The sequence below is a fragment of the Zootoca vivipara genome, chromosome 9, assembly GCF_963506605.1.
Source record: "Zootoca vivipara chromosome 9, rZooViv1.1, whole genome shotgun sequence".
NCBI classification, from domain to species: domain Eukaryota; kingdom Metazoa; phylum Chordata; class Lepidosauria; order Squamata; family Lacertidae; genus Zootoca; species Zootoca vivipara.
Window position 1 is genome coordinate 71,510,360 of NC_083284.1, and position 23,943 is coordinate 71,534,302.

Sequence of the window (23,943 nt, forward strand, 5' to 3'; positions counted from 1 at the left end):
CTGGGAACTGCAGGAGTGTTGCCCTTGTGCTCAGATCCTGCTTGCTGGCTTCCTTTTGGTGCATCTGGCTGGCCACTGTGAGAACAGGATGCCGAACTAGATGGGCCATCGGCCTGATCCTTCCTATGTGAAGGAGCGTCTCCACCCCCCCCCCCATCGTTCTGCCCAGACACTGAGGTCCAGTGCCTAGGGCTTTCTGGCGGTGCCCTCGCTGCAAGAAACCAAGTTGCAGGGAACCAGGCAGAGGGCCTTTTCGGTAGTGGCACCCACCTTGTGGAATGCCCTCCTACCAGATATCAAAGAGAAAAACAACTACTGTACCAGAGTTTTAGAAGACATCTGAAGGCAGCCCTGTTTAGGGAAGCTTTTAATGTTTAACAGACCATTGCAGGGCAGTCTCGAGCAGGTCGGGCGCCCTGGCGCTGAGAGGCGCGGAGATCACTCCGGCGCCCTCGCAGCGCGCAGTATGGCTTCCGCGCGGCTTTGCCACGCAGCACACCGCCTACCAGGACTACACCTAGAGCCAGCCCTGGACCATTGTATTTTAATATTTTGTTGGAAGCCGCCCAGAGTGGCTGGGGAAACCCAGCCAGATGGGTGGGATACAAATAATATATTGTTGTTGTTGTTGTTGTTATTATTATTATTATTATTATTATTATTATTATTATTATTATTTCTGCTCTGGCAGTAATTGCCACTTTTTAAAAGAAGAAGAAGAATAAAGAGAGTTTCTTAGATTTTGCACAGAATAAACAGCATAAATGGATAATTATGGAACACTATATAAATGCTGGGAACTTGCTAATTAGCACTCTGGTACCTGCTCATGGTTCCCCTTTTGTGAATGCTCCTTGATGGGGGTTCTTAACCCTTCCTCTCCCTTCCCCGCCTCTCTCTCCCCCAAGTACCTGCTTCCCCTCTTCATCATTCCTTCAGGGAATTAGTTCTTTGGTGTGTGTGATAATAGGCGCTCATATAAATGGATAGCAAAGACCTTGGTAATGATGGCTGTTTCCAAGGAACACTGCGGCAAGAGTGAAGTGTAAATAATGGTGTTGATTAGCTGGATCACCACAAGCCCAAAATTAAAATGCAGTCTCAGCAAGGCTCTGAAAGCAGGTAAAACATGTCTGTTTCCCAGAAGGGACAGAGTGATAGATTCCCCATTATGTACATACTAGCAGTGATGGCACCTGCCAAGATAGTGAAGGAGCATGGCACATCAGTGGTGCTCTTGGTGGAACCCGTGTTGTGGAATGCCCTCCGTGCTGAGCCATGAGAGGTGCCCTCTGAACTGGCAGGCCGGCATTGCCTCAAACGGAATCTCTTGCTCCAATCATTGTGCTTTTATGGGATTGTTCTGTTGCATATTTTAATTTTTTAATTGTATCTTTAATTATATTTTAATGCTTTAACAGGATTGTTTTCTTGGTGATTTTAACTAAGGTGTATTTATAATTATTTGTGCATTTCAACAATGTGGCAGAAAGGCTTTTGTAAAATGCTTAGAAGCTTACATGAGGAGGAGTCATTTTGCTATGTATTCATTCTCTCTCTCTCTCTCTGATGTGTGTGTGTTCTCCAACTGTTCCGGCCAGTTTTCCTGTTTCCAGTTTTACATGCTTTTTCAGAAAGAAGCCCTGTCATATTGAATTGGGCTTGCTACTTATAACTGTGTTTAGGATGGCAGGTAGCTTTTGTGAGAAGTTAGTTTTCCCTTTAAGAAATAGCACACACACACACAGCTTAAATGAGTCACATTTCCTCTTCTCTGTTTCTCATTTGACCCTTTCTTCAAATTTAGAGCAGCTTCCATGAATCAGACAAGTCTTTAGCCTTGACACTTGAAAACGTGGCTGCTCTCCAGTTTCAATCTGGTTTCCCTGGAAACCCCAGAGTCGCCTGCTACTTAGCTGTTTGTGGGAAGCCAGAGCTGAACCATCAGTAGAGGTGGCTGCTACCAAGTGGGAGTGCTAGGGAGCAAGGCAAGGAGGCCAACAGTACGTGGCACCACAGCTAATGGCAGACAGAGCCAACTCAGCCTAGTTTTGTCCCCCTCCTCCCCCTACTTGCTGAGCTCTAAGGGGCAACACTGAGACTAAGAGGAGGAACCCAATAGGCATAGAACCATGGAATCAGAGAGTTGGAAGGGATCCCAAGGGTCATCTAGTACAACCTCCTGCAAAGGAAGAATCTCAACTAAATAATCCATGACAGATGGCCATAGAACCTTTGCCGCATCACACTGACTCTAGATCCTTTGCACATGTACTACTGACAAGCCAGGTGTCCCCCCACCTTATACTGGTGTAACGTGCTTTTTCTATATAAGTGTAGAACCTGAAATTTGTCCCTATTGAAATTCATGTTGTTACTTTGGGCCCAGTTCTCCAATCTGTTAAGATCATATTGAATCTTGATTCTGTCTTCTGTGGCATTAGCTACCCTCCCAGTTTGGTGCAGACCCAGTGTCCCTATTTTTCAGGGGAATCTCTGATTTAGAGATGCCATCCCAGTTTCTGATTTGATCCCAGAATGTCCCACTTTCCCTTAGGATGTCCCTATTTTCATTGGAGAAATGTTGGAGGGTATGTAGTTATCCGACCCCTGAACCATCTGAAGGCAATCCTGTATATGGAAGTTTTTTTAAAAAAATGTTTAATGTTTTATTATGTTTTTATATATGTTGGAAGCCAGCCAGAGTAGCTGGGGCAACCCAGTAAGAGGTGTGGGGCACAAATAGTAAAATTATCATTATGGAATGGGACATCCCTATTTTCATCAGAGAAATGTGGGAGGGTATGTTGGTGTCATTACGAAGGTGAGGGCGATTTTGTCTGGGTGGCTGGAAGGAAGCTATGGTTGAAAGGTGACCCTCTTGGCATATATCCTTTAACACCATGTCCTGCTCTGTCCCAGTTCCCAGGCTGGCCAGTTTGGTCACGTAGCAACAAAATGGATTATCAAGCCAGGCCCTCCTGAGAGTGCATGGCAGGAGGAAGGGAATAAAGCAGACTTTCAAACACCCTTCAATTCTGATTTCATTAAGGCGGCTTATGCGGCTTGAGTCAGAAAAGAGCCTCTGTTTGCTGTTTCAAGGCCTCCCAGATTTAGCGGCCTGGTATTTGTGATTTAACAGGATTATGTTGCCGCTTTGCAGTGGGTTGTATAAGATCCAGCGTGGTACCTAGATTTGTGCCATGCCTAGTGGAAGGTGTTTGAATGCATATAAAGTTGTAGCCAGTGCTAGTCTTATGCCTTGAAATGCACGAACCACAGTCCTGACAACAAAGCACTTTGCAACTCAGAGCAAAGGTCTGAACCTGGGAATACACTGATCTGTAATGCAGTCTTGGGGCCACTGCACAGCATTCTTTCTCGGAAAGCCGAAGTCCGCCTTGATCTGTGATGGTTCGCTCAGCATCACCCACCCAGTTGTTGGGGCCAGTGTGGTGTAATAGGTAGAGTCTTGGACTATGACTTGGCAGATGAGGCTTTGAATGGTGCTCAGTGGGCGACCTTGGGTCATCCACCGCCTTCTCTCAGTCTCACCTACCTCACAGGTAAATGAGATGGGGGTAGATCCATGCACACCACCTTGAGCTCCTTGGAGAAAAAAGGTGGTCAATGCAATAAGTCAACAAAGCCAGCTTTGAAGTCACACGACTCCTTCTCTTCTGTTTCTCCTAGAAAAACCACCTCGGATGAAGACAGCAAGCAGCCAGCCCAGGGCGTGACTCACGTGGCTGCCCAGCCAACCCACAGACCGATCTGGGAGGAGACAGTGGCTGTGGAAATTAATCAGGAGAAGGCAGAAGAAGAAGGTGTGCAGTGCAGGAGAGGGCCGCGAGGCGCTCTCCTCTTGGGGGTGGGAACGTAGTAGCTTAGGCCCAGGCGATATTGCTTTTAACACTCTCTTTTTACTGATGATACATCATTGATCTTCTATCAATGTGAACGTTGATGCATTTTCTACCACGCGGGGCTGTGCATGGCTAACAGAAAAGCTATTGCATGTGGGAATGTTAGGGATGTAGATTAGGATATATTATTAAATAGATCCTATCTAAGCTTGTGTTAGCAAGCTTCCAATTTCAGCAAAGTGACATTCCCCTTTTGTGCGCAGCAAAGCGTGTGCGTTCAGGTTTGCTAAAACCTGTACAATATTATACTTCCTGGCAAATCCCCTTTGTCCCTCTTAAAAGAAATACATGACACAATAGTATTAAAATAAGGTAGAGTTTACTCACATGACATCCTGAGTTAACAGCGTAATCTCAGAAAGGCAGGCTTATGTAGAAAAGTTACAGATATGTACATCTGGAGTCTACTTAGTAAAGTGAGGCTCCATCTGGTCTCTCTCTTGGCAGCAGGCCAAGAGGGAGAACCATCCTAACTGGAGATTCTCTGGAGATGTGTTCCCATCGAAGGAGAGAAGGCTAAGAGAGAGAATGGCTGCTGGCTGGGAGCTTTTGTCTGCCAGCTAATCCATCTCATCTGCATATCTGGAGGAAGAGGAACTTAGTCAGGTCTTCCCCCAGCTGAGTTCCTCTTAGTGGACACTCTAGGAACTGTTGTGACTTGTCTGTCCCAGTGTTCCATCCCACATTGCATGCCACAACACACCCTGCTGCTCCTAGCAACACACACCAGAGCAGAGGCAACAGACATCTGGCCCACAGGCTGTTCAGCCCCTCAGGCCTCCCCAGTTTGGTCCACGAAGCCATTTCAGCCAAGCCACGTATATGAACCCAGGCAAAGGCAGGGCTGAAAGGGTCTTTGCAGGCACTACACATTGGCTGGGTCTGCAAAGCCCCTTGCCCAGCACTTCCCAGGCACAAATTAGCTGTGGTGTCTGCATTGCAGTGGGCGGATTAGATGACCCTTCAGGTCCCCTCCAGCTCTACAATTCTATGATTCTAAGTTAGTTAGTTGGAAAGAAAGAAAAAGTTCCACTTTTTCGCCATCTCTTTTATTACAAATTTTGAAATAAAAACAGTGAACCATAATAAAAGGGTATCCATAAGTTTTGAGAAAAGACAGTACAATGACATAGTAAATATTACCCAGGCAGAGGTTCGGACAGAAAGGGATCTCTTCAGAAAAAATATGGAGTCTGTGTCCCATTTCTTCCTTTCTCACGAGCATAACAAATAAACAGGTGCAAAAAGCATCCCCCCCTTACAAGGAAGCAGTTTCTATTCAAACTGTGTTGTTGAACGCAAACTCAATTCTCCGTAGACACTAGAGTAAGAATTGCACTGAACACAGAAGCCTCACCTTCAGTCTCTATAGGCCCCACTTCCTATTAACACCAGCTTTTGAGATTTCCCTGGCATCAAATGCTGTTGTTTAACACTGGAGAAAGATGGTGGCACGAGCATTGTGCTAGAGGCACTCTGGCTGTAAGCACGGGTGAAAAGGTGGCACTTTAAAAGCCTACTGAGCTGGTTTGACAAAAATGAGCATGTGGGGATGGAGAGTCTGGGACTTTCCAGATATTGTCGGACTCCCGCTGGCCCCCAGCTAGCATGACTAGTGGTTATGGATAGTGGGTACTGGAATCCCATAGGGGCTAGAACCTTGCTTTTTCAAAACGGAAAGCGGAGATCTTTTGTGTATTGAATCCTTCAGTGAAAGAATTGCACACACACACACACACACACAGAGAGAGAGAGAGAGAGAGAGAGAGAGAGAGAGAGAGAGAGAGAGAGAGAGAGAGAGAGAGAGTCATCTGCTCTCTGGGTTCCTCCCAGCTCAATTATCTATCTGATGGGGAAATGATTGTTGATAATTTTTACATTTTTCCAAGGCAGTGGCCATGTGCCCTGGTGACTTTCTCTTGATCGTTCCAAGCTGAGCAATGTTATGTGGGTAATTGTAGCAATGCTAATGGCATTAGCGCCCGCAATCAGATTAATGCCAGACTCTGGCGAAACAAAGCCGGTGGCAGCCAGACAACCCACTCCTCGTAATTCCATTACAGCTGTTGCTTAAGTGAAATAAAGCAGCGTTTAATGTACTCCTCTACCTATCCTAGCTTGGAATGATTGAGAGAGAGACAGAGTCTGTATTCTTTCAGGGTCAGACCCTCAAATGGTGCAAATCAAATTCAGATGAGCCGTTCATTTAAACAAGCCGGATTTTATACACACACACACACACAATTTGGGGGTGAGGGGAGAGAAGCTGGCTGTGTGCATACTTTTTGTCTTGCATCCTCAGTCTTCATCTGCCCACTGACATGAGTAAGTCAGTTCAGTCCATTGATTGAGGACTGATTCAGATGATGCTTTCAAAGGGCGGAACAATGTCGGTTGGAACTGGCACCTGATGACTCCATCATGTAGCCAGGTAATCAGTCAGTCTATGACCAAACTGAAGGAGTGCATTAATTGAAGTACTGTAGATGGTGCTGTCTGTCTTGTTGGGTGCCTGAACTCTGAGTACTACTAGCTGTGGACTGTTGCTGGACTTTGCCGGTGGATCATGTTTTGGACCGAGACTGATTATTTGCGAGTAACCTGGGCTTATATGGACAGCACTACTATTGCAACCCTGCTCTTGTTGGCGAGTGTTTTAGCAAGAGGCTTATACTTAGAACCACAGAATCATAGAATTGTAGAGTTGGGAGGGAGCCTGGGGTCATTATGTAGTCCAACCCCCTGCAAGGCAGGAATAACAGCTAAAGAATCCCTGGCAGATGGCCATCCAGCCTCTACTTAGAAACCTCCAAGGAAGGAGAGCCCACCTGCTTCTGAGGGAGTCTGTTGCACTGTCAAGCAGCTTTTACCGTACCCTCAGAAGTTTCTTTCAAACAAGAGAGAGTACAGTATTTGTAACAAAGGGGATGAGTTACTTGAGGTGTATGTGGAAATCCTAGCAGTGGCACACCCTCTTCTCTGAAAATAGCAAGCCCCTGATGAAGGTGTGAAGAGGGGTGGGGGGGGGAGAGAGAGATAGATTTCAGTTTAGCCCTAAACCAGGCATGGCCAAACTTGGCCCTCCAGATGTTTTGGGACCCCAATTCCCAGCATCCCTGACCACTGGTCCTGTTAGCTAGGGATGATGGGAGTTGTAGTCCCAAAACATCCGGAGGGCCAAGTTTGGCCATGCCTGCCCGAAACCAAGCCATCTCAAAACAAACAAACTCCCCAAAGGCTTGTTTCCTTTTTTGGGCAACCTGAAAGCATTTTGCTGCAAATGGTGACCCCCACCCCCCCACCCCAGGAGCCACCAATGTTTTGGGGCCAGTTGGCACATTTATAATCCCTGGGCACCAGTCAAAAACATGTCTGCCACAGGGGCACAGCATTACACCAAATGCCTGCAGCATTTAAAAGCGCAGAAGAGGGGGAGAGGACTGTGAAACAGTGTGCGCATGCCTCCCCGTCAGTGGGGGGAAGACGCCTACGTGCTGTGCTCCTGCTCTGCTCACTCATATAAAGAAGCATTTTGCACCTCTTCTCTCTCCAGAATGGATGGGGTGATGGGTGTCCAATCTTGGCATCCAGTGGTGTTGAAGTGGGGCCGGGGTGTTCAATACAGGAGAGGCTAATCCTCTTCCAACAAGACCCGAGCTTGAAGAGCAAACATCTCTTGTGCATGGTGGATTTTGGCAGGGATATTTATGTAGGCTATTTGCAGCAGGTGCCCTGGGAGGGCCTGGGGGTGCCCATGGGGGTGCCATGGTAGTGACCCCTGGCACACAGCATCCAAGGCTGCTCAAGTGACTTTTGCCACCTGATGCAGAAAATTCCACAAGCACCTCCCACCCCCCTCTCTACTGTAGCAGGAAAAGTAGCAGCAATTATGATGAATTTAAAAGCCACTGGGTGTCCTTTTATGATGCCTGAAATCGGTAGGCTGAGGTGGCTGCCTCATCATCCACTCTACTGGGCCTTTACAGCAATCCAGGCTGCGTGGGATTCATTGTATTCTTTTGCAAAGGCGACCTTGGCGAGCAGCAGAAGTGGTATTCTTCTGCCGTACAGAGAGGCCCTGTCCCTGGGCCAAGGGAAAGAGCGGGCGAGGAGCCCAGCAGTCACAATAACACCCCCCCCCCCGTGCCCTTCGACACAAGTGTAATAACCATAGTGGGCAGCCAACATGCCTGCAATTTTCTGGAGTGTGACTGAAGTCGGGGAGCAGCTTGAGTCCGTCTTGCATCAAGATGAGAAGAACAGAGGGAGGGAGGGAATGTGAAAGAGGGGGGGGAAGAGTGCGGTGGGTAGTTTTGTTGGCAGATCATCATCAGCAGATCATCAGCGGCTGATCAGAGGTCTATTCAGGTGCTGTTGCTTTGGTGATTCCCCCCACCCGCCCCCGCACCCTCCCCTCGCTGATTGGGTCACACCAAAAGCAAGCTGCTGTTATTGAAGAAGGATGTGCAGCTGGATTCTTCCTTTGTCGAGCCTCCCGTGAGCCAAGTGGCTTGAGGTACAAGAGATAATGAAGAGGGATGGGGATGAGACATGGTAGAGGGAAGCACCAGAGCAACGGCTTTATCCTGACTTCAGACCAACAGCAGAGCAAGTGACTTCTAAAACTCTCATTTAAAACAGACAGGAAGTGACTGCCCCAATGCAGCAAGCTCCTCTTCCTCCCTCAAATAAATAAATCAGGATCTCCCCAGATTTCACTTCCTGTCTTGCCCCTCCCCCCTAAAAAAACAAACCACACAAAAATTGGGATAACCTTGGTTTTGGTTTACTGTGTACACACAATTCAAAGTGTTGGTGCTGACCTTTAAAGCCCTAAATGGCCTCGGTCCAGTATACCTGAAGGAGCGTCTCCACCTCCATCATTCTGCCCGGACACTGAGGTCCAGCACCAAGGGCCTTCTGGCGGTTCCCTCGTTGCGAGAAGCCAAGTTGCAGGGAACTAGGCAGAGGGCCTTCTCGGTGGTGGTGCCTGCCCTGTGGAACGCCCTCCCAACAGATGTAAAAAAGAAAAACAACTACCAGACTTTTAGAAGACATCTGAAGGCAGCCCTGTTCAGGGAGGCTTTTAATGTTTAATAGATTGTTGTGTTTTATTCTTCTGTTGGAAGCCACCCAGAGTGGCTGGGGAGACCCGGCCAGATGGGCGGGGTATAAATAATAATATATTATTATTATTATTATTATTATTATTATTATTATTATTATTATTTTTATTATTATTATTATTATTATTATTATTTTGGTTGCCTCACCTAAAAAGGATACTGCAGAATTGGGAGAAGTCTCAGAATAGGGCAACCAAGGGGGTGGAGTGAGACTCCCCTATGAAAAAAAAAAGGTTGCAGAGTTTGGGACTTTTAAGTTCAGAGAAAAGGCGAATAAGAGGCAACATGATAGAGGTTTATAAAATTATTTTTTAAAAAATCCAGAACATGGAGGAAGTGGATAGAGAAACATTATCCCTCTCTCATAACTCTAGAACTCATGGGCAGCCAAGGAGGCTGAATGTTGGAAAATTCAGGACAGATAAAATAAAGAACTTTTCTTAACTGGCTCCCAGAGGAGGCAGGGTTGGCCACCTATGGATGGCTTTAAAAGAGGATTAGACACATTCCTGGGGAGAGGTCTGTTGATGGCTCCTAGCCAGGCTGGCTCTGCTCTACCTCCACAGTGGGAGGCAGCAATACTTCTGAATGCCAGTTGCTGGAAACAGCAGGAAGGGGAAAGGAATCTTGTGATTGGGTCCTGCTTGCTGACTTCTCCATAAGCAACTGCTCAGCCACTGTGAGAACAGGATGCTGGACTAGATGGTCCACTGGCCAGATCCTACACAATGAAATTACTTAACAAATAAGTTGACGGTCACTTCAAGAAAAATACAGCCTGCTTATTCTTCTGTTGTTCTGTTTTTGGTGGTCAGCACTGATTATTTCTATTCTATGTGCCCTTTATTTAGAAGGTTCCTTCTCCGTTTGTGGATTTCATGTTCTGCTTTAGCAGGGCAAGATTACCACACTATCCTTCCCCCAACAACAACAACAAAAGTGTATTCAGATAAATAAGTGTTACTTGTGGGGTAGATGGAGGAGAAAACAGATTAGGTTTCATGGTGGGGTCAGTCGATCTAATTGCAACATGGCCACACTTTGCTGTACTGATGAGCTATGTGTATCTTAAGCAGCAAGGCACCAACATTAACAGCACCTCCAAATAGCAATTCAGCACCAAGGACAGCAGCAGTGATAGCTGGGTGCCCCTGAAGATTCTAGGGCATTTTCACAAGCAATGCAAAGAATAACATACAGTACCAGTGGAAGAGGGCTATTTTTAATCACATGGGCCTTTTGCTTGATGCTTGTTGATTTCAGTTTGGAAATGTGGGGAATTCATGCCAACATTTTGTGGGAGGCGAGGGTCGCAAATCAGAGCAGGGTTGTGTAAACAAATGACTTGCCTCAATTGACACACTCTTTTTTGCCGTATTTTGCAGCAAGCCTTGTTGAGTGCTCATGAAAAGAGAATGGCTTAAGTGAGCTGCCTCCCATTGCCCACCCTCACACCTTAGTCCTTCATCACTCTGAACACATAGACTTCCCACCTCCCCCTTTCCCCAGTTTCACCTGCTGGCAAAACAGGAATAGGAGTGGGGGGGGCATCAGCCAGTTCTCTCCTCCCCCCCACCCCATTTCTCCCTTGCATTGCTTGGATGTCATAGCAGCATCCTGGGTGCAATAAGCCTCAGGGATCACCAAGTTCAACATTCATTCATCCATCCATCCATCCATTTTAGATTAGGGGAGACCCCCTAAATCCTAGAAATTAATAAAAGGTAGGATTTTGATTATTTGGAGTACTGAAAGGAAGATTGTGTCATAGTCCTGTGCTGCCAGACACGACAGAGCTCAGTGAAGGGAGAAGCCAGCCAACCAGCCAAATCTTGGGGGGGGGGTACTTGCCTGGAGGCAGAGTCTGTATACAAGGTCCAGTCTAGTCCTAATGTCAGGACTATCTCAGTTCACACAGTCAGACGATCCGGGGCTCAAGAAAGCTGAGGATCCAAGGTCGCAAGAAGCAGCAAGGTCTGGTCGGGAACAAAGAATATTGTTTCCAGCAACTGACTGAGGCTGGAAACCCTGCTTAAGAAAGCTGGATCCAGCTGGTTCTTATCAGGAGCAAGGAGGCTGATTAGCAGCAGGTAGAGTCACTTTACCTTCTGCTCCTTCAGGCTGCTGCTCAGCAGGTGAAGCTGGCTCCTGGCCCATGACAGATTGGAGGCCAGTGGAAAAATACAGACTCAGCTTCCTTTCCAAGCCAGGGCCTCACCTGGGATAAAGGCATTAACCTGACAAAAGGTGTTGATGGCCTGGTAAGAGGAATATTGGGTCTGGACAGAAAGAGGTTCCCATGGTGATGGGGTGTGGGTTAGAAGTGACAGGAAGAGAGAGTCTTTAGAGCAAGGTGTGCTGGGAGGAAGAAAGGGGAGAAGAAGGACGGATCCATTTTGGGCAGGCTGGCTGAAGGGAGGCTAGGAGAGAGGCCTTGGACTACAGGGCTGCACAGCTGTGTGGAACAAGCCCCTCTTGAAATGATCCTGCTGTAAGTTCCGGACTCCCTCCATGCAGACAGAAGGTATAAATAGATGACTAAACCATATTCCTTAAAACTATGGCAGTCTTCACCATGTCTCAATTCTCCAGAGCAACACAGACCCCAGATGAGTGCCTGGTATCCCTGTTAGGATTCATTCCCCGTCTGCAGTCATAGGGTTATTGTGTATCATATGACTGTATGTGTTTTCATTCCCACAGAGTGGAAGTGACGTAGACAGGATGTTTACGTGGGACTGTTGTTCCTTTGTTCTTACGCTTTACTGGCTGTGATGCCAGAGAGAGGGAGCCATGATGTAGAGTTCCCAGTTTGTTTATATGTAAATAAAGCAGTTAAGCCTTATTTACTGACTTGTGTGTTGCACATCACGTTTGTGAGAGCAATCGCATATTTGGCCTGTGGGACCAGTCTGACAACTGGCCCCCGGGATGGCTGAATTATTGACAATCCCAGCCCCCCACTCTAGGGTCTTGCTACTGCTCGACAGTGAGTGGGGATGGTGCCCAACTTTTGTAACAATATTTATATCCTATCTTTTCTCCAAGGAACTCAAGGTGGCATACACATATCCTCCTTCTCCACTGTATCCTCACAACAACCCTGTGAGGTAGTTTAGGCTACAAGACTGTGACTGCCCCCCCCCAAAAAAAATCAGGAAAACTTTCCAGGCTTTTTTTCATAGCACATGTTGGATCTCTGGATGCTGAAGATGCAGATCTATCCCCATTCTTTGCAAGGAGGTTTGTGGAATAGCCTTGTCCAACTTCGCAGGGTAAGGTTTTGTGAACTGTAAAACAATGGAAATCAATAATAAAACCTTCTCTGTTCTTCACACTAGGTGATGGTGATGGTGATTAGGAGATTCCTATACCAAATCTGATTGGGAGCAATGCTCAATTGAGCTACCGCCCTTAATTGCTAACATTGATTTCTGCCTCATCTGCTTGAGAAACTCATCAGCCTTGATAAAAGCTATGAATGTACATTAGATTAGTTAATCAAGTTGAAGATCCCATGTGGGCGCTTTCAATTTGGATGCTGGTGGTATAGGAACATAGGAAGTTGGTGGGTGCCATGTCAGGCCAGGGGTCTGTCTGAGTGAGCATTTCCCTCGCTGACAGATAGCAGTGCTTCAGGTTTCAGAGAGAGGCTCTTCACAGCCTACCTTGGCGATTCCAGAGACGGAACCAGGGGCCCTTTCCGTGCAAAGGAAGGGCTCCACCGCTGAGCTGCATCCCACAAATAATTTTAATAAAGTCTTGGGGCAAGGGTTTTTTTTTAAAAAAAAATGTATTTATTAAAGATTTTCAAACATGCAGAAATACAAAAATACAAAACACACAAAACACAAAAAATACAAAATACAAAAAATACAAAAAAACCCCTTACTTATAACCCTTATTTCTAATCTATTGACTTCCTCTTCCACATCCTGCTGCGGTTCTTTACATTTCATATTTAGTAAATTCTAAATCTTATATAAACTCTAAATATTACTTCAATATTGCCTTATTACTATGTCTATTATATCTTATCCTTATAAACTCAATCTATATCTTACTTCTTAATTAATATGTCCTTATCTTCTATCGATACTTATTTTCAAACCCTTGTATTATCTACAACCTCTTTGTATCTCCCTAAGGGGTTCATTAGTTTTAAATGCATGGTGAGAGTGTGGCATAAATTGCCCTTCTCCTACCTTTCCTACAGTCAACCTATAAAGAGTCAGCGCAGTGTAATGGTTAGCGTCTGCTTAGGACCTGGGAATCCAGGGTTCAAATCCCCACTCAGTCATGAAGCTCATGGGTGACCTTGGGAGCCAGTCACTGTCTCTCCCAGCCTATCCTACCTCACAGGGCTGTTGTTGGGATTAAATGAGGAAGGAGAGAACCATGTGCAGCACCTTGAGCTCCTTGGAGAAAAGATGAGAGGTGCAAAAGCAATGCAATGCAATGTTCTGCTTCACTCTTCTGATAAAAATAATTGAAAAATCTCCTCTTGCTTGGTGCACTTTGGCCCTGAGGGATTTTAATTACATGTGCTAATGATTCTGCCTCCTTTTCTTTCTTTTCCAGACATTTCCCTGATCGTGGCCGACAAAGACACCAAAGAGATCTTGGCCAAATACAGCATCCCTGTGAAGCACCTGCAGCCCTTTCATCCCTACCACTGTGCCCTAGTGCTGGTAAGCCACATCCCACAATCTGCTCCCATTATCTGCCTGGCTGTCCAACCTTGGGCATATGTACCATTGGCTTCTCAGCCCATGCCTAACTTAAGGTTCCGAAAGGGCAAGTTGTGCCATCACCATGGGCCTGGACCATTGTGGAAGACATAGGTGGTTGTTCACATGTTTGGTTGCTGGTTTCCATTCTCTCTGGCCATTAACCAAGCCGACTGGAGGCGATGGGAGTTGGAGTTAAGCCATGTCTGGAAGGCTGCAGGTCCCCCACCTCTGTTCGGAGAGCTGCCTTCTTCTCTGGGAAGCTGCCCACATCCATTGATGGTTGGGGAAGGCACTGCTTTGGGCTTGCCTGCTGTGCCATCTGAGATGTGGCAGACTGGGGTGCAGAGCATCAGGTCCTGGGGGGCCAAATGTGACCCTTCAGGCCCCTCTGTCTGACCCTTGGGGCTCTCCCCAGGCCAAAGGTCAATTACTGTGCTTTGCACACACATCCCTCCTTGAGCGTTTTTTAGAATATGTCTGCTAATGCCTCTTCATTTTTGGATGGAAGTTAGAGAGGGGAGTGGGAGTGTGTGCACACAGTTGCCTGCCAGGCCAAGTTAAATGTGGCATGAGTTGCAGTGCCCACTTCTGCCTGTGGCCTCATCCATGACTGGCCTGTGGGCCCTCAGACAGTTGCCCAGGCAGGAATGTGGCTCTTGGGCTGGAGAAGGTCCCCACCCCAGGCTTGGGTGATCTGTGCAAGCTACCTAAAGGCCTCACCTGTATGTGCCCTGATAGGTTGCAATCCATCTTCAAGTGCTTTACTGTAGAGAGGGGGAAACTGGGACATGGGTGGCGCTGTGGGTTAAACCACAGAGTCTAGGACTCGCTGATCAGAAGGCTGGCAGTTCGAATCCCCACGACAGGGTGAGCTCCCGTTGCTTGGTCCCAGCTCCTACCAACATAGCAGTTCAAAAGCACAGCAAAGTGCAAGTGTTTCCGTGCGCTGCTCTGGTTCACCTGGCCACATGACGGGGTGAGCTCCCGTTGCTCTGGTTTCGCCAGAAGTGGCTCAGTCATGCTGGCCACATGACCTGGAAAAACCGTCTGCAACTGGACTTAACTGTCAGGGGTCCTTTACCTTTAGGCGTGTCTGTCTGGCCCTCAGGGCTCCCTCCAAGTTGCCGGCCTCTCACTTGCTCTGCTTTGCACCCTCCTTGAATATTTTTGCCTGGCCTTGAGCTCTGATAATGCCTCTTGCTTGCCCAGATGGAGAACAGGGAGGGGTGTGTGAGAATATTATGTTGCTCCACCCACTTTTGCTTGTAGATCCACACACCACTGTGGATAAGGGACATGTGGATGAGCCCTGATTCTACTGCATGGAGAAGAGAAGATGTTGCAGCAGGGAGTTCTCACTTAGCCTCTTCCTTGATTTGCTGTGTTCCCGTTTGTTGGGTATTTTTCTGACACAGGCAGTCTTCTTCTCTCTCCTGAGGAGGCATCTTTACTTTCCCTGCACGTTGGGATCCAGCCTCCTAATTCCAGGCTTACACTCTACATTCTACAGCAGCCTCACTCACAAAAAAACGTTTTGTTGAAGTTCACTGGGGTCAGGCCCAGGAAATCTTTATGCAAAGGCAATAATCCGTGATGGGAAAATGTTTCAGGTTTTCAAAGCCTGAGAAGCCAGAAGCATGTGCTCGAGTAAATGTGCTAAGCCAGAGCCCCAGGGTCCCTTTAAAAGAGGGGAAGGGACATCATCTGCTTTGCCTGGGTTTGAGCTCTGACATCTCCAGGTAGGATGGAGTGAGACCTCTTGTCTGAAACCCTGGAGAGCCATTTCCATAGATCAAGCTGGTCTGAGACAGGCTGTATTCACATGGCAGTTTATTCTGTTTTCATGACTTCCCCCTAACTAAGCATAAGAACATCGGATCAGCCTGCTGGATCAGGTCAGTGGCCCATCTAGTCCAGCATCCTATTCTCACAGCAGCCAACCAGAGGCCTGTAGGAAACCAGAAAGCAGGACCCAATCACAAGAGCAGCCCTCTGCCCTCCTGGGGCTTACAGCAACTGGCACTCAGAAGTGTTGCTGCCTCCTTCTGTGGAGGGCAGAGCAGAGCCATGTTAGCCAGCAGCCAACAATAGCTTTATCCTCCATGAATTTGTCTAATTCTCTTTTAAAGCCATCTAGGTTGGTGGCCATTGCTGCCTCCTGTGGGAGGCAGTTCCGTTTATACTCTGGGAAGAAGCCCTTTCTTTGAACTGTCCTTGTCAGGGTTGTTCAGACTACTCCTGAGTAACGACCTTCCACATACTTGTCTTTCAAAAGTCTTTATTGGTGCACATTATTTACAGTGTAGTGAGCTGTCGGTTTCATGTCTTCTCATTCCGTATCAGAATCCGGCACTGCCCCTTTTCGCGACTTTGACCAACATAAAAGCCTCGAGACAGTGAATCTCCTCCCCTTCCTCCTCCTCCTCAATACCGGTGTCGGGGGGGGGGGTCTACGGTCTGCCTTCTCCCTGTCCACCCTTCCCGCCTCTCTCTCTTCCTGCCTGTGGAGCAGGGGCTCTCCAATGCTGCCAGAGCCCTGGCACTCCTCCGTCTCCTGACTCACCCCTTCAGACCCCACGCTTTCATGACTGCTTGGAGATGAGCTGCTCCTGATGAGAGGGGGGTGGTTCTCTATAATCCCTCCCCCTTACAGTCCTGAACCTCCCAACTCTGTAATATCCTTTTTTAGGTGAGACAACTAGAACTGAACACAGTGAAGCCCCTTCTGGAACCGTAGTGGAATATAGTGCAAATTTAGGACTCTTTTCCGCTTTGTGTGCTTCCAGAAGAAAATCCATATGGGCTCCAAAGTCCTTCCCTCTGAGCACCCCTGAACCTGGGACCTTTGGAACACCAAGCAGTTGCTCCAGCTCAGCGGAGGCTGCTCCATTGGGGCGGATGGGGCCCCACCTGCCCGCCTGCCCTCAGCCAGCAGCCCCCACCTGCCTGGTGCTTGCTTACATCTGGTCCAGGGGATAACAGTGGCTATCAGCTTCTTCCTCTCCCCCTGACTCAATTGCTGTCCTTGTATGGAGGGAGAGGGGGACAAACCTAAAACTCATCAGCTCTGGGTAAGATGGGCTTGTCTTCCTCTGCCTCAGAAGGAGCTGCTGCACGGGGGGGGGGGGAATTCTGCATTTTTGTCAAGGTTTCACGCAGCGCAGAATGCAACGCCTGTTAATTTCCTCCCTCTCTGCATTAAAAACCTGACCTTTATTCCATACACCATTTCCCCTCATTTGAACAGTGATTTTTAAGGAGAGTGCTTGTATTGATGAGGTAATAATGATTAGCTGTCTTGTGGTGTGATTGCTCCAAAGTCCATTTGCAGACTCCAGTGGCCCCAAGATTAGCTTTCCATGTGGTTCTTTGTGTTTCTCCGGCTGATTTATTCATGATCCCAAATGGTCATCCCAAAGCTGCTGGCGGCCTAAGCATGGCTGCTTTACTCGCATTTAAGAATCTGTAGGGGGTCACCATTTTGTGGCAAGTCCGCTTATGTGTTTGGCTCAGTGGGAAGAAAGGGCAGCCCCTCACAGCTAGGTGTTGGTGCTAGGAATTGTAGTGGCACTGGGAATCATAGCTCTGTGAGAGGCAGACTACAGTTCCCAGGACCCTTTGGGGGAAACAGTGTGTTTTAAATGGATAACGTCTCTTTTCTCTGCCTATCCAAACATTATTTACTTTTCCCATAGAGGTTGGTGGCAGGTCTTCATGGGCTGCGAAATGTTTAAATGCCAAAGGGGAAAGATTGATGGCATTGATCTTTCTAGACAGGGCACTCCAGAGAACAATGGGCTTTAATTATCAGTGCCTGCAATTATGGCTGCTCAGGGCCACCGCAGAGTAATCTGGACTGTTGAGAAACTCTTGGTTTGTTGCCGCATTTGCTCGCTTTCTCTCCATTCCCGTATCACCTTAAGCATTTCGTTCTTTCCCAAACAGCCTAGGAAGAAGGACCCAGCGGGGACCAAGCTGCATGTCACCATAACCCGTAAAGGCAGTCTCATCCCCCGCTACCCTGGAATGAATTACACAGGCTTGGAGGTAAGGCTCAGGCCAACAAATACAAAATGATGGGCAAGGTGGCATTGGCAAGCTTTGGAACCTTTGAGGAGGTGAGTGGCACCAGGCCAGTGCCAAGAACTTTGGGGTTGTTGTAGAGAACACCCTGCAAGTGCCTGCGGCTGCAATTCTGTTTCTGCTGACCAAATGGATTGGCAACAATTTCAGAACATGCAAAGGTAGGGAATTTTAACATAGCATGTGGTGACTTTAAATGAATGGAAACTAATTAATTAAGAAGGGTGTTGACTTGCTGGGATATGTGCAGAGGACAGTTTCCCTTCCTACCTGAGCATAACATGGAGGGGCTCACAATGCAAATCCCCCCCCCGATTCTGCTCCTCCGTTAGTTGCAGTTGGCCATGTTGGCTGGGGCTGATGGGAGCTGAAGCCCAACAACATTTGGAGGATGCCACCTGATCAGGAGAGCTTAAGGGGGAGGGAGACAATATTACAGATGACAGGGGATAATACTGGTACTTGTGATAATAGGTTGAATGATGCATAGGAAACTGAGGTGGTGCCCTAGAAACCTAATAAAGGGCAGGAAACTGCAAGAAGGAAGGGAATGACTCATGGTTTCAGTTGTCTCTATACTAATACTCAAGAGTATGGGAAACAAGCAAGATGAATTTGAGCTCTTGATGCAAAGTGGCAAATATGACCCTAATAGACATTACTGAAACTTGGTGGGGTGAGACTAATGATTGGAATGTAGAAATTGAGGGGTATAACCTGTTCAAAAGGAATAGAGCAAGCAGGCAGGGAGGTGGTTGGACATGCACTCTAGACTTGAAAAAGGCTGGTTTCAAAAAGCTTGCAGAACTGCTGAGTGAGATCCCATAGCTAGAAATACTCAGAGAGAAGGGAGTACAAGATGGACGGGCGTTTCTTAAAGGTGAAATATTGAAGGCACAAGGCAGACAATTCTAACAAGAAAGAAAAGTGAGGGGCATCTAAAGAAACCAGTGTGGCTGCATAAGAAGCTTACAGATGAAATAAGATGAGATGTAACAAGGGAATTCATAAGAAATGGAATAAAGAAGTTATGAGAAGTCAAAGGTGCTAAGAGGTAACATTTAGGGCAGAAGTGAGGGGAAGGGTTGATTATTGTGAACATGTGTTAAGAGCAGAACCAGGTCATTGGTAATCACTGTTCTCTCTGATTTCAGGTATTCCTCAAGGGGATCAATGAGCCTCTGGAAGAGCCCGACGGCACCGTCTTAGCCGTTGGCCGGATAGTGAACAACGTCAAAGCTTACATGTAAGTGGGGAGAAATCACAACAGGCTGCTAAGAATTGAATTGAATTGAACTGTAAAGTTGGAAGGTATCCAAAAGGGTCATCTAGCCCAACACCTGCAATGCAGGAATTCCAGCTAAAGGCACATGAATGGGGTGGGGACAGGGCAGTCCTATACATGTCCTAACCATAACCTTAAGCATCTTCACAAGAGGACATAGATTCTGCCTTAGTGCAGATCCTACCAAAAATCCCCCGTTGAGCGAAAGAGAGCCACTCTTGGTCAATGTAGCCAATACTGAACTAGCTAACTTGAACTTTCTGAACTGAAGCTGTCCAGAAATGAAACACAAACCAAAATGCAGTCATTCTTCAGAAGTCACACTCTCTCAAATATCGCAGTGCAGTTCTCCAGCCTAGTAGTGTTGGCAAAAATGCATACCTGTATACTGAGATAACGTGTTCATACAAATGCAAGTATCGTGTCTATAGCACACAGAAATTCGTTGTATTGGGGGAAATTGCTTTGCCAAGATGTGCATATTAGATGTGCATCCAAAAACTTGTATGTTAGGAGAAATTAGCACTAAAATGCTGGTGAATTTTTATGAAGACTATTTTTAAAAAAGCAAATTGATGTGGAGATTTGGAGAACTGAATTTAAGATGGAAGGAGCAAGAGAATTTGAAATGGTTTCCCACCCTTGCTTCTCAGGAAATGGGCATAGAGTTGTGTTGTCATGCTTAGACATCTGGGAATACATTTCTGAAGTGGTAGCTGCAAACAACCCCTATAATTCAATTCTCCCCCTTCTTCCCTCCCTCCATCTGAAGGAAAGAGATGAAGGCCCGGCCGCTTGATGCTCACCCGGTCCCAGAGAAAGACATCACCTTCCCAGATCCTCCAATGCAGGCTTTTGAGGTCCCACGAGTCACCAACCAAGGACACCCACAGGTACTAGACAAGTGTCGCTTGAGCTGGGACCGAGCAACGGGAGCTCACCCCGTTGCAGGGATTTGAACCGCCAACCTTCTGATCAGCAAGCCTTAGACTCTGTGGTTTAACCCACAGCGCCACCACCTATCCCCATTTTCAGTTCCTCCAAAGCCTCTTCATGGACCACATCTACCTTACTTCTTGCATCCCTTCCTGCCAAGATGAAGGAAGCTGCCATCCGAAACAGATTCCTTTTGGCTCCTACAACTTAAAAAACAGCCCCTCTGGGGATGCACCAGTGGGGAGGCGGGAAATTAGCCTAAAGAGGAAGACATTTGCAGCCAAGTCCCATCAAAAGGGGGTTCATCCTGATTCAGCTGACAGCCTCTTTGATGAGGCCGGGTGCCAAGCAAAGCTGGCATAAAGGAGGCAGGTTTGGCGGCATAAATGATTTAGCAGAGCCATCTGGGCTGAGAAAATTTATTCCTTTCGTCACACACACCCTGTTAATTTTCTTTAAAAGCCTTGATTGAATGTTGGTTTTAGAGAAGGCTTTTCAATTAAATGGCCCAGTGGAACTGGCCAGTCTCCCTTCCCAGCTCTTTTGCAGATTTGTTAGTAGTATTAGAAAAATCTACCTTTGCACTGATTGGCAGCAGCTATCCTGGGAGAAGGTAAAGGGACACGGATAGCGCTGTGGTCTAAAAACCACTGAGCCTCTTGGGCTTGCCGATCAGAAGGTTGGCGGTTCAAATCCCCATGACGGGATGAGCGCCCATTGCTCTGTCCCAGCTCCTGCCAGCCTAGCAATTTGAAAGCACACCAGTGCAAGTAGATAAATAGGTACTGCTGTGGTGGGAAGGTAAACGGCGTTTCCATTCTGCATGCAGGGCGCTCTGTCGTTGACTGGGAATAGAGGGCACATATAAGCATCCTTTAAAATCCACACCTCTGAGTTTTGCAGTGCAGTTCTTCATTGGTTCGGGTCTTACCCTCTAGAGCAGGAGAAAACAAGCTTACTCCATTCTCAATGTGACAGCCCTTCAAAAATTTGAATCTGTCATATCTCCTCTCAGTCTCCTCTTTTCCAGGGTAAACATACTCAGCTCTTTCAACCATTCCTCATAAGACTTGATTTCCAGACCCTCAATCATCTTGGTCGCCCTCCGCTGCACAACTTCCAGCTTGTCAACATCCTTCTGAAACTGTGGTGCTCAGAAATGCTGAGCTTAACTCACTATAAGCCAGCCTTCTACATTCCTATGCACCATGCTCCTCCATCTTCAGAGGGGGTATGCTTTGAATTCAGTGAGCAAAACACAGAAGCCTCTGCCAGGCCATGACTTTAAGAACAGGAGAAACAACTGGGAAGGGAGAATAGTTTTTTTAAAAAAAGTTTATAAGTTATGTGACTTTGTTTCTCAATTTGAGCCTTTTACATTTTTTAATGTATTGTGATATTTTATGCATTGTGACTTGCTGTTGTTTTTATTGATTATAGTTTAGTAATGATTTACTGTAACGGCTGAGAGTGAATTTCTGTTTAGTTATTATGGTATTTGCTGATACTTTGAGAGTTAATTTTATTGTGTACTATTATATTCTCATGGATCGTTGAGTATTAGTTTGTTTGATAGGTTGTTTCGCTTCCAATCATATTTTTTGTTATGACTTCATGTATTGGATTGGATTGTTATAAGATGCCTGGTCTTTGCTGTATATTTTGTTGTTGCGTCAGCTTGCAAACGGCCTTGTGCGTAGCAATGCAGAAAGGCGCTGCACAATCTGAATGTGAAATGGAATGGAATGGAAAATGCAATGAATGTGTACAACAGTGGCAGGAGGGCTATTGCCAGGTTCCGAGTTCCAATCCTCGTCACCTCCAGGTGGGGCTGGGATGCTGCTCAGCCTGAAACCCTGGAGAGCTGCTGCCAGGCAGTGTAATCCATATTGAGCTTGATGGACCAAGGATCTGACTCTGTATGAGGCAGCTTCCTCACTTTTGGTTTCCTCCTATCCTTTGAAAGCCCCACTTTCCTTACAGGAAAGCCAGTGATTTTGTTCCTTTTCCCAGGGTAGGCAGGGCGATGTCTTCATTTTAGCCTTGGGATCAGACCGATCTGTAATGGGAGGTTAGGGTATTCTCTTCTAGTTAAGGGACAACTTCTGAAAGCTGATCTCTCTTATTTAGCCTCAGAAGCAAGAGGAGGATTTAGAGAAGCAAACGACAAGAACTCGACACCACCCCCACCCCAGTGTGGTTTGCTTTACATACTGTACCATAAATCATGCTTGCTGCGCACAGGGTTGCATTTAGCAATTGAATTACAAATTAATCCGCGGAGGGAATTGAGCTGTCATGGTATTTCCTCCCCCTTCTCCCCCCCTTCTTTCCCTATGTGCTTTTTGGCAAGCCATTTAACTCCTTGGTGCACAACATGGGCTGAGCATGCTTATGGCTAGAGGGCATGCAGTGGTGTCCCTTAGAAATAGAGTACGGGGCACAATTAACAGTCCAGACATTGCGCTCCTTGCATGAGTTTTGGAAATAGTGACCAGTTTTACTCTAAGCTAAGTTCAGGGGAGCTGAACTTAAAGTCCCTTTCTAAAGGCTGTTGTTAGGCCTCTTGCATTCTTTAATGCCAAGCCCAGCCCACCTTTGCCATCTCTGCATATTTTTTTTCAGTGCATGGGGTTGAGGTTGAGACTGCATGTGCTCACAGTGCCCTCCTCCGGCACATTCACACACACACCCAACCTGCTCATTGGGGCAGATTTGCATATAGTTAAGTTCAGTCAGGGCAGGCACCCAGGTGGCGCTGTGGGTTAAACCACAGAGTCTAGGGCTTGCTGATCAGAAGGTCGGCGGTTCGAATCCCTGCGATGGGGTGAGCTCCCATTGCTCGGTCCCAGCTCCTGCCCACCTAGCAGTTCGAAAGCACATCAAAGTGCACGTAGATAAATAGGCACCGCTCCGGCGGGAAGGTAAACGGCATTTTCGTGCGCTGCTCTGGTTCGCCAGAAGCAGCTTTGTCATGCTGGCCACATGACCCAGAAGCTGTCTGCAGACAAACGCCGGCTCTCTCGGCCTATAGAGCGAGATGAGCGCCGCAACCCCAGAGTCGGACACGACTGGACCTAATGGTCAGGGGCCCCTTTACCTTTACCTTTAAGCTCAGTCAGAAGAAGATCAAACCTACCCATTCTTAAGGAAATCAGCGCTGAGTCCTCACTGGAAGGACAGATCCTGAAGCTGAGGCTCCAATACTTTGGCCACCTCATGAGAAGAGAAGACTCCCTGAAAAAGACCGTGCTGTTGGGAAAGATGGAGGGCACAAGGAGAAGGGGACAACAGAGGACGAGATGGTTGGGCAGTGTTCTCGAAGCTACCAACATGAGTCTGACCAAACTGCGGGAGGCAGTGGAAGACAGGAGTGCCTGGTGTGCTCTGGTCCATGGGGTCATGAAGAGTCGGACACGACTAAACGACAACAACAAAGTTCACTCAGAGTGGAGCTCAAAGCTCTCTAGGGTGGTGCAATGGGGGTTAAATGAGTAGAATAATCATGTACACCACATTGAGCTCCTTGGAGGAAAAGGTGGGATAGAAATGCAATGAATCATCATCATCATTATAGCAATATTGTTTCACAAAGTGTGAAATAGGTAGAGTTAGCATTTGGTTATAGGGAGCAGATGACTCCCTTGTTACAACAGCTCCACTGGCTGCCAGCCTGTTTCCAGGCACAATTCAAAGTGCTGGTTTTGACCTATAAAGCCCTACATGGCATAGGCCCAGGCTATCAGAAAGACCACATTCCCTCATACGAACCTGCCTGGGCTCTGAGAACATTTTTTTGGGGGGGGCTTCTCTCAGTCCCCCCCACCCTCACAGGGACTCTTGGGGGGGGGACG

The 23,943-nt window shown here is 47.2% G+C and overlaps 1 protein-coding gene across 4 annotated transcripts in view; it reads left to right on the plus strand.

The window, feature by feature from the left end:
- Window positions 1-23,943, plus strand: part of CCDC33 (coiled-coil domain containing 33) — a 187,634-nt gene that overhangs the window by 76,404 nt on the left and 87,287 nt on the right. For all 4 annotated transcript variants that reach the window (XR_009558188.1, XM_060279001.1, XM_060278999.1 and 1 more), the window contains exons 5-9: window positions 3,694-3,827; window positions 13,634-13,743; window positions 17,731-17,832; window positions 19,023-19,114; window positions 19,926-20,046. Coding sequence is in view for 3 of the 4 variants with exons in the window: in XM_060279001.1 (XP_060134984.1) it covers window positions 3,694-3,827; window positions 13,634-13,743; window positions 17,731-17,832; window positions 19,023-19,114; window positions 19,926-20,046 (559 nt within the window). In the remaining variant the exon portion in view is untranslated. The remainder of the gene's footprint in view (window positions 1-3,693; window positions 3,828-13,633; window positions 13,744-17,730; window positions 17,833-19,022; window positions 19,115-19,925; window positions 20,047-23,943) is intronic.